The 11351-nt window shown below is 32.9% G+C and overlaps 1 protein-coding gene across 1 annotated transcript; it reads left to right on the top strand.

Annotated features, from left to right (window-relative positions):
* The first annotated feature begins 1124 nt into the window (after positions 1-1124).
* Positions 1125-3932, top strand: LOC134722709 (uncharacterized). Its single transcript, XM_063586331.1, has one exon. The coding sequence runs from the start codon at positions 1125-1127 to the stop codon at positions 3930-3932; it is 2808 nt and encodes a 935-aa protein (XP_063442401.1).
* Positions 3933-11351: the final 7419 nt, after the last annotated feature.

The raw sequence follows: 11351 nt of genomic DNA, 5'->3' as shown, positions 1-11351 counted from the left end.
TTTCAATCAGACCAAGAGACGATGAAATATTAGGTGAAAGTGACAATGAGTGGGACACAAAGTCCTCTGATGAAGAACACTTGTCCGTAGAGACAAAAAAGTGTTTGTTTGATCTCTTTGGGGATGATGCCTTGACAAAAAAGTCTGAAAAGAAAATGGGCATTGAAATTGACGAGGCACAAAAGCAGGTTTTGTTAAATAGTTGGAGAGCTGAACATCCTAATTTAGTCTCTGCTTTTGCTGAAGAAAGCAAAGATGAGTTTCCAGTACATGAAGATACTGAAAATTTTTTACTGGTTCCTACTATTGATGATTTGATAAGTAGATGTTTGATTAAAAAACATGGCAAGAAAGCTTCAGTTACAAAAGGTGGTAAATGTTTATTCAGTCAACCTAGTAAAATGATTGAAAAAATAGCTTACAGAGGTCAACAAGCTGCCTACATGGGTATTGTTATGCATATGTACATGCAACAAGGTTTGGGTGCGCTAATGCAAACTTTACAGTCAGACAATGTAGATTCAGATAAAGCAATACAACAGGTTAGAGATGTATTTGCCATGTCCACTAAAAGCTTAGATCAAGTGAGGCGTACAGGTACTTTTCATCACATTGTACGAAGGCAAGTAGCTATGACTGATACAGGTTTATATGAAATTGATGAGGCTAGAGACTTGTCTGATTTACCATTATCAGCAGATGGTGTGTTTGGATCTGACTTTGAAAAATTTCGCAAGACTCGTAAAGAGAAAAATAAAGCTCTGGACGACTTACTACCAGAAATTAGTGTGAAAAAATCCTATTTGGGTAAGAGAAAGACTGTGTCTTCTTCAGAAGCCTCTGGTTCTAAGAAACCTTTTGTGGTAAAGGACAAAACAGAGTCATCAGATCGTTCTGGTTATTCAAATAAGCCAAATTTTAATAGTAGACAGTTTGATAAAAAAGTTGGGCATAGTGAGACTAAAAATGAAGTTCCACATTTTCGGATCCCTAAGTTTAAAAGAGGGGCTAGTAACAGTAGAGGAGGAAAATTCTCAGGATACTCTAGATGACAAGGTGAGAAAAGTGAAGTTTCCGAAGATACACATACCGGTCGGGGGGCGGTTAACACATTTTTTACAAGAATGGGAGCAGATAACTCAGGATCAGTGGGTTCTGTCAATAATCAAAGACGGTTACAAACTGGAGTTTCTGCAAAAACCTCCTTTTCAGGGAATAAAAAAGACAGTAGTCAGTACAAAAAATTTGGATATTTTAAATTTAGAAATAAATTCTCTTTTGGAAAAAGGGGCTATAGAAAAAGTACCAGTCAAGGAACGAATGACCGGTTTTTACAGTACATTATTCCTAGTTCCAAAAAAAAATGGACAAATGAGACCGGTTATAAATTTGAAACCACTAAATCAGTATCTTCGGAAGCAACACTTCAAAATGGACACAATTTCAAAGGTGTTAAACTTAGTAAAACAAGGAGATTGGGCAATAAGTCTGGACTTAAAAGACGCTTATTTTCATATAAAAGTATTCAAAAATCACAGGAAATACCTCAGATTTTCTGTTCAAGGTCAAGTTTACCAGTTCAAAGCCCTTTGTTTTGGCCCAACATCATCACCACGAGTTTTTACGAAGGTGGTGTCAGTAGTTGCAGCCCATTTAAGAAAACAAAACATACGTCTAGCAGTATATCTAGACGATTGGATGTGTGTCAATCAGTTTCAGCAAAAACTTGTAATAGATCGAGAAATAATGTTGAATCTCCTTGTTCGACTAGGCTTTTTAATCAATCACGAAAAGTCCAGTTTAATACCAAATCAAACAATCACTTATTTGGGAGCGGTGTTCAAGTTCGATCAAGGTTTAGTATTACCAACTCAGGACAGGATACAGAGTCTATTTTTATCAGTACAAAAAGTAATGAATGGCATGGTAACAGCCAGACATTACATGGAAGTATTGGGGAAAATGGCATCTTGTCTAGAGTTGATTCCGAATGCCAGGTTATTTATGAGGCCTGTCCAATTACGTTTACTTCGAAATTGGACCCCATCAAAAATGAGTTTAGATTTTCAAATTCAATGTACTCCAAACCTAAAAGTTCATTTGAAATGGTGGTTGTCTTTAGCAAACATTATGCAGGGAAGATCTTTAAAACAAAATCAGACCTCAGTTACAATCACGACGGATGCCTCCAAGTCGGGTTGGGGGGGTCACATGAACAATCTAACAGCTCAGGGTCTTTGGACAGAGGAGCAAAAACTGTTACATATAAACAATCTAGAATTGGAAGCAGTTTTTCTGACTGTGAAGAAATTTCAGAAATTTTTGAAAAACAAACTAGTTTTGATTCGGTCAGACAATGTTACAGTAGTACAATACATAAACAAGCAAGGAGGGACTCGGTCACTTCAGCTATGTCAAAGGACTTGGGATTTATGGATGTTTGCCCTAGAAAACAAAATTTATCTGAAAGCAGCACACATTGCGGGAGTAAACAATGTGTTAGCAGATCAATTGAGTCGGATAAAAATTCAGGCAACAGAGTGGGAATTAGACCATTCAGTTGTGCATCAAATTTTTCAAAATTGGGGGCATCCAACAATCGATCTTTTTGCGACAAACGAAAACAAAAAAGCAGTTGTGTTTTGCTCATGGATGAATCACCCACAAGCATTAGCAGTGGATGCTCTATCCATAGAATGGAACAACATGTTTGCCTATGCATTTCCCCCCCTTGCACTAATTCCAAAAATTTTACAGCACATGCAAAAATTTCAGTGCGAGATAATACTGATAGCTCCACATTGGCCAAGACAACATTGGTATCCCCAGTTGTTACAACTACTAGTAGCTTGTCCTCTAAAACTTCCACTAGTAGAAAATCTGCTGGTTCAGGGCAAGAGAAAAGTGGCACATCCGAACCCAGAAGTGTTTCAGTTAACTGCATGGCTACTATCGACCAGCAGCTCAAAACAAAAGGTTTTTCTGAAAACGCTAGGAAACTCCTGTCAGCATCTTGGCGGGCAGGTACTCAAAAGGATTACAAAGCTAAATTTAGAAAATACAATAGCTGGTGTTCTGAACGGGATATCGATCCCTATACAGCTTCTTTAGAAAATTGTGCAAATTTTTTAACACATTTATTTGACAAAGGTTTACAGTATAGGACAATTGCAGGTTACAGGTCTATGCTGTCTTCAGTATTATCTCCCATTGAAAAAATCCCTGTTGGTCAACACCCTTACATTATAAGATTACTGAAAGGGGTTTTTAATACGAGACCGCCTAAACGAAAACTTGTACCCGAGTGGGATTTACCTTTAGTCTTAGACTTACTAAAGAAAGAACCTTATGAACCAATGAAAAAAGCTAGTTTGAAATATATAACTTGGAAAACAATTTTTCTTATTGCAATTACTACTTTTAGAAGATGTGGGGATTTGCAATCTTTGAGAATTGGTGAAGGTTCAGTTAATGTTCAGAAAAAAGGGGTAACTTTTTTACGTCATGGTTTGTCAAAACAAGATAGAATTTCTCATCAAAGTCCAACTATTTTTGTTCCAGCTTTTGAGAACAACAGATTACTAGATCCTAAGAGGGCTTTGACACATTATTTGAGGAATACAGAGGATTTAAGAGACAAGAATGGCAAAGATGAACTGAAATTGTTTTTAACTGTAAATAAACCACATAGACCAGTGTCTTCACAAACTATTTCAAGCTGGTTAGTTAAGGTGATTAGACATGCATATAAGAAACAGAAGAAAGATATTCCTCAAGTGAGAGGACATTCTACTAGATCAATTGGACCTTCCTGGGCTCTTTTCAAAGGAGCAAAAATGAAAGACATTTTAGATAGTGCAGATTGGAGTCAAGCCAACACTTTTGTGAATTTTTACTTGAAAGATGTACAGGTGGATTTTTTAAACATTTGAATACTTTCCCGACGAGTTTGGTGGAGAGAATGTTTTAGTTTTGTGTGTAAATATTAACAGTGGTATATATTTTAACTGTATATAGAAAATACTTACAACATGAAGTTGTGGGAAACATTTTTATAAAAAATGCAGAAAAATATTTAAAAAAATCATAAAACTTTAAAAACTACAAAAAGATGTTTGTACATATATATATAAAATGAACTGATGTGAAGAAGAGGAAAATGATTCCTAAAGATCTATAGAGGCAAACTTCTATTTATCCACATCCAGAAAGGGATTGCTTTGGAATCAGAGATAATCCTAACGGACATATGTCAGGTAGGTTTTTAATTTATGAAATTAAAATTCAAAAATTTGTAAACAAGTTAAAATTTTATGAATAAATTATACCTACCTGACATATGTCAGACCACCCTACCTCCCCGTAAATGAGAAGTTTGATACGAGGTGTCTTTCAAGCGCCGAGTGAAAACTGATCTCGTTTACCTGGACCGGAAGTCATAACAGTACACCTGAGTACTAGTTTTTAACTTCCGGTGGGGAGCGAGTTAAATACCAACGAGAGAAAGAAATCCTAACGGACATATGTCAGGTAGGTATAATTTATTCATAAAATTTTAACTTGTTTACAAATTTTTGAATTCTGATTGAAATAATGAAGCTATTAGATACATGTGAAAATGACGAGACCTCCTTGAAAACAATCGAAGGTCATGAACCTAATGAAGTGGTCACACAGCAAGCAATAAATGATCAAGTAATGACGGTTTCAGAAAAACAAACCAAGACTGATGCTAACAATATAAATGAAGAAAAATCTGAAGTTTCACAAAACCTAAAACCAACCAACCCAAAAATTGATAATAATAACAATGCAGCAGATACCCCTTCACAAACTGAAGTCAATTTGTCTCGTCTCCAACAATGCTTCCTTGACACTATATGCAAACTTCAAATTAGTCAGGAAAAAGACACTACAACTATAGTAGAGGCTGTTAATGGGTGCAAAACACTTCTTTTGCAAGGCCAGTCTCAACTTGACCAAAAGAGCACTGATAAGGACACTCTGTCTAAAGAATTACAATCAGTACAACAAAAAATCAAAACATTACAAGAAGAAAAAGATTCTCTGAAGTCACAACTACAAATTGAAAAAGGGAATGTTACGCTTTTAAAATGTCAGTATGATGATTTGAATATTCATAGTAGAAATCTGCTAGTAGAGACTAGAAAGGAATTAGAAAAACTTGTCTCATCAACAAACTCCGAGCTTGACTTTAATGCAAATAGGCTTATTATAAAAAACCAAGAACTACAAACACTTCATGAATCTGAGCACAATTTAAGGTTACAGTTGGATAACGCGATGGATGAAATACTCAACCTGAAAAGTCAAATTTCATCATCAATGGATATTTCTGGTCAACACGCTGGAACTGCAACATCCAAGTCACAACACCAGACTAAAGAACAAGTTGATCAACAACCAATTTGGAAACCTAGTGTCCTTCTTATAGGAACGTCAAATATTCGTGGGATCAATGAAAGTAAAGTATCGCCAAGTATAGATGCTATTAAGGAAATATGCTTTACTCTGGATAAAACAAATGAATATATCCTTGGTTATAATCCTCAAACTCCACCAGCTGTTGTTGTTTTACACATACTTACCAACGATCTGAAGACAAAAACCCCACAGAATTGTGCATGTGAGCTGTTTGCACTTATATCCACTATTCAAGAGAAATGGTGTGAAGTTAAATGTCTAGTATCACTTGCTACACCAAGAAAGGATGACATGATGCACCACACTAATGGGCAGATTGTTAATGCTCTCATCAAACAAAATTTCTATGGAAGGCATTACACAGAGCTTAAGAAATTCCAACTCATTGAACATAATAACATGTATTATGAGGGTCAGGCGAATGAGGATTTATTGCAGAATGACTTGTATCACTTAAACGATAAAGGTGTGTCATTTCTTGCATCAAATATTAAACAAGCAGTACACCAAATTCTCAATATTCCGCTCCCACCCACTCGTCGGCCTAGGAGCCAATCACGGAACAGACGAGGAAGAGGTAGAGGTCGTGGTCGTGGCCGTGGAGATTCAGATTAACTTTGTATAATAATACCAATGTCAATGTTATTCTACACATATATTATGTATATTGTTCATATTCATATCACATAATTATCTTTTCATTACAAATACATGTATATGCAGTAGAACTTGCATGTTCTATTTTGTTTTTCCATATAAAATTCAGGATGTCATAAATGAACAAACATTACATTGTAAACTTTTAATATTGTTCATTATTATTTGAAAAGTTAAAACTCATATATAAATTCAACTAATTAGTTCTAAATAACATAGTGAATATCAAAGAACGCAAGGATTGCCTTAAATTTATTCCCTTTATTACAATTGAATGTGTGAATTGCACACAAGGGAATTTTGGTACACTACTAACTAAGTTTACAAAAAGAAAGATAAAAAAAGGAATCAAAATCAGGTGAAGGACAAAATCAACTCATTTAACTTGACGGCCATTTAATTCTAATTCTTTAATTGGCACCTTATAAAAAGGTTTATCTTTTTGCAAATATTCTTTATCATATTGTTTATAAAATATTTATATACTTGGAAAGTATTTAAATAATTCTTTTTTCATTTTGTTTTTTAAATTTCTTTGATATTTAAAATAAATACAAGAATAGAAGGGACTATGTCACCAAGAACAGTCACATCATTAAAAATGTGCTTTCTTAATTTAGGGGGCCTTATGAACAAGGAGGGTAACAAAACGGATGATCCCCTTTTCTTAAACAAAATTGATAAATATGATTTGGCTTTTTTTGCTGAAACACACATCGGATATGAGTCAAATATTCATAGAATAGGTCCTTTTAATTGTTATAATGTATGTAGACCTAAAACTAGGGCAAACAACAGATTTTTTGGTGGGTTGGCAGTATTAGTTAAACAAAATATCAAACCTTATGTAAAAATTCTTAAAAACACTTGTACTGACATTATGTGGATAAAGTTAGAAAAGGATTTTTTTGGTTTTCAAAAAGACTTGTATACGTGTGTAGTGTATAACCCACCCTCAATGTCATCATATACTCAGGGACTCGAACGGGACATTACTGAATGTTTAGAACAGGAAACTGCAAAATATATGAAAATGGGTAATGTTTTACTGTGTGGTGATTTTAATGCAAGAATTGCCAATTCCCCTGATTATATTTTAAATGATGATCAATCTTATTTACCTCTTTTTGATAACTACCCAATTGATAAGCAAATCTTAAAAAGACAAAGCAGTGATACAACAATTGATTCAAGGGGAAAGAGTCTATTAGATCTCTGTATTCTAAACCAGTTAAGGATACTAAATGGTCGAGTCCTAGGGGATGTTTTTGGAAAGTACACATGTTATACGCCAAACGGCAGTAGTGTGGTTGACTATGTGATGGTGTCGGAGAGTATTCTGAATCAAATTTTATATTTTTATGTTCACAACTTTATGCCTACCATTTCAGATTGTCATTGTATACTGGAATGGGAAATGTCAAGTAAATTTACTGTTGATGATAATGATTGTAATATTAATATGTTTGATAAATCTCCAAATTTCATATGGTCAGATGAATCACCTACAAACTTTCAGACAGCTCTATTATTACCAGATATACAAACACAAATTAATACATTTAATAAAAGTATAATTAAAGAGTCTCAATCCTCTGTCGATGAGGCTGCAGCAGAATTATCACATATTTTCTTGTCTGCTGCTACTAATTCTTTAAAAAGAAATAAACTAAGAAATAAGAAAATAAAGACAAAAAAATGGTTTGATGGAGATTTGTACCATCTCCGAAACAAATTAATAAGTTACGGTAAAATATATTCAAAATTTCCTTATGACCCATTAGTGAGAGGTCACTATTATAAGCTTAATAAGCAATATTCTAAACTTAGAAAACTTAAGTATAAAGAATATAAAAATTCACTTGTTGAGCAGTTACAGAATCTACATGATGATAATCCTAAATCTTATTGGAAGTTAATTATTTAGTGATTTAAAAAATAATGATAATAAGGACCATAGTTCTGCTGTGGCACCATCTGTGTGGGTTTCACATTTCAATGGATTATATCAATTACATGAGTCATTCAAAGAAAGAGTGGCTAAGTTGGAAAAAAAGCTAGATAATCTTGAAAAAAATGTTTGTTTTAATAATCTTGATAAACTTATAACAGAGAAAGAAATTTCTTTTGCCATTTCTAAACTACGTTGTAACAAATCACCAGGCTTGGATAACATTTCAAACAATATGATTAAACACAGTCAAAATGTTTTACTATCGTCTCTTTCAAAAATATTTAATTCTTGTCTGTCTCATGGTTTATACCCAAGAAATTGGACCGAAGGTTATATTACAGTATTACATAAGTCAGGTGAAGTCACTGACCCAAATAATTATAGAGGACTAACAATCACTAATGCAATTGGTAAGCTTTTTAACAGTATACTTAATATAAGGTTGGATAGTTTTTTAGAAGAAAATAATGTAATTAATGATTGTCAAATAGGTTTCACAAGAAAGGCAAGAACATCTGACCATATGTTTGTTTTAAAATGTATTTTTGATAAATACTGTAATACTAAGGATGGGAGAGTGTTTGCTTGCTTTGTTGATTTTCATAAAGCTTTTGATAAAGTAATACATACAGGAATTAGAATTAAGCTGTTAGAGATTGGGGTTAGTTCAAGGTTTTATAGCGTTATAAAGAATATGTATCTTGAAACTAGATCTTGTATAAAAATACATGATAGAATAACTGAATTCTTTCAAACAAAGCTTGGTGTTAAACAAGGAGATAACTTGAGTCCTAACTTGTTTAAAATATTTATAAATAGCCTTCCAGACTATTTTACACAAACCAGAGATCCAATTATGCTGGATGGCAAACTCATTCATTGCCTTATGTATATGCTGATGACATTGTAATTTTATCTAACTCAGCTGAAGGACTACAAGAGAAATTAAATGAACTTCATAATTTTTGCAATGACTGGTGCTTAGATATAAAATCCTAAAAAAACTAAAGTGTTGATATTCAACAAGGCAGGCAGACATATCTCTCAAAAATTTATTTTCAACAAAGATGAGCTGGAGTGTGTATCTAATTATAAATATTTGGGTATCCAATTTAATGCATCATGTTCTTTTTCATATGCTCAGAATGATTTATACCAAAGAGCCTTAAAAGCATACTTCAAACTATGTAATGATTTTTTAGTGCATAATCCTACTGTTAAAAATGCAATTCATGTTTTTGACCATACAATAAAGCCTATACTTTTATATGGGTGTGAAATTTGGGGATATTTCAATCCCTTTACTGCACGTTTAAAAAAAGAACACATAACAGTGGATACAATTTACTCAAGGATACTTTGTGAAAAACTTCATATTAAATTCTGCAAATATATTTTAGGCGTTAATAGGAAGAGTACAAACTTTGCAGTTTTGTCTGAATTAGGCCGTTTTCCACTTCACTATGATATAGTCAAACATGTTTTAGGATATTGGCATCGTTTAGAAAATATTGGCTCATCATTTCCCTTGTTAAAAGCTGCATATAATTGTTCTAAAAAGCTATTTGAAACAAAAAAAAACTCTTGGTATGGATCAATTAATATTTTAAGGGAAAAAATGTCAGGCATAGAAAAACATATTCTTGAAAAATATTCAACATTTAAACTACACTGTGGCCAGATAGTTAAGGGATACTATACTGCATTGTGGAAAATACAGCTAGATATACATAAAGATGGTAAACTACGAACTTATGTAACATTCAAGTGCAACTTCGGTTTTGAAAATTATTTGTCAATAATTCGACATTTTGAGCAAAGGAAATGTATTACTATATTAAAAATATCTGCTCACAAATTGCAAATTGAATCTGGTAGATACCAGGGTACTCTTCGACAAAACCGAATTTGTCTCAGGTGCACCTCAGGTGAGGTTGAGGATGAAGTTCATTTTTTATTTAAATGTGATACTCATTTATTAAAAAGAGAGGAATTGATGCAAAATATATTAAAATCATGTCCAAACTTTCAAAATTTAAATATTGATAACAAATTAATTTGGATAATGAATAATGAGGATCCCAATGTACTATTTGCATTTTACAAATATATAGAAGATACTAAGAATTAAAGTACAACTTAATCTGCAATAACTAATTCACTATAACTCTTTAATATGAATTTGGATACCCTGTTAAGCCTGCACAGATCATAAGAAGAATTTCAAATTCTTTGGCACCGTCCCTTGATGATCTTTGCTGGCTGGACACAGAATCTATAATCTTAAAAATATGCTTTAAAAATATATTTTCAATAATTAAGGAGCTTGACTCATCTGCATAAAGTACAAGTAGGGACTCCCCTTTAAGCACCGACTCTTGGTGCTTTCTGCAGATAAGTCATATTGAATATCCTTTATTAAATATACTTTGTTATTTGCAGTATACCTCATAGTCAAATGTGGGAGTGCTTAATTGCTTTGTTTTTTATTGGGTTCTTTTTGTATTGTATTTTTTTTTATATTGACATTTCTCCGCACAAACTACTAATGCCTCATGTTTGTCTTTTTAAAGTGAAGATACACTTACCGGGTGCACTTGAGTCAATTTCAACATAGTATTCATTGAATAATAATACATTGCTACTATTTTGAGTGTATTTTCTGTGGTATATTATTTTATTTTATTATTTTTATAACACTGTTATATATCTTTTATTATGTGTGTATTGCATATGTTAATGTTTATAATAATATTGTCTGTATCATATGCCCTCCTGGGGCCCTAATTTGGAAAATAAAAATATTCTATTCTATTCTATTCTATATTATGACATGTATGATCAAAAGTTAATTTGACCCTAAAAAAGGATGAAAGTCCAATATGCGGGTTTTCAGGTGTTTTTAGGTGAGAAAAACATGGAATCCCCTAAGAAGGACATTTCAAACCAAAAAAAATTATACTTTTTATGACTGTTGTTATTCATACAACTTGTTCACTCAAAAATGAAATTGATTTAGAGTGTCCTTATTACATAAAAAACAACTTTTTAAAGAAAAAATTGTAACATCGATAAATTGTACCGATATAGATTCTTAATAAGAGAGATATGTATAAGCATCGCCGTAGCTCCATTAGTAGAGCACAGAACTACTAATAAATGATGGTTTTAAAGAAAGGGTTCGAATCTCGCTCAACATATTTGCATTTTTTGTATTGTTATATTAAATTTTAATGTTTCTATCATATTTTTTCGGATGTTTGCTTAATTCATAGAGTCATTCTGGTTCATTTTG

Source organism: Mytilus trossulus, chromosome 6, assembly GCF_036588685.1.
Source record: "Mytilus trossulus isolate FHL-02 chromosome 6, PNRI_Mtr1.1.1.hap1, whole genome shotgun sequence".
Classification (NCBI taxonomy): domain Eukaryota; kingdom Metazoa; phylum Mollusca; class Bivalvia; order Mytilida; family Mytilidae; genus Mytilus; species Mytilus trossulus.
The sequence above is the reverse complement of the archived record's forward strand: the minus strand, read 5'-3'. Positions and strand labels throughout refer to the sequence as shown.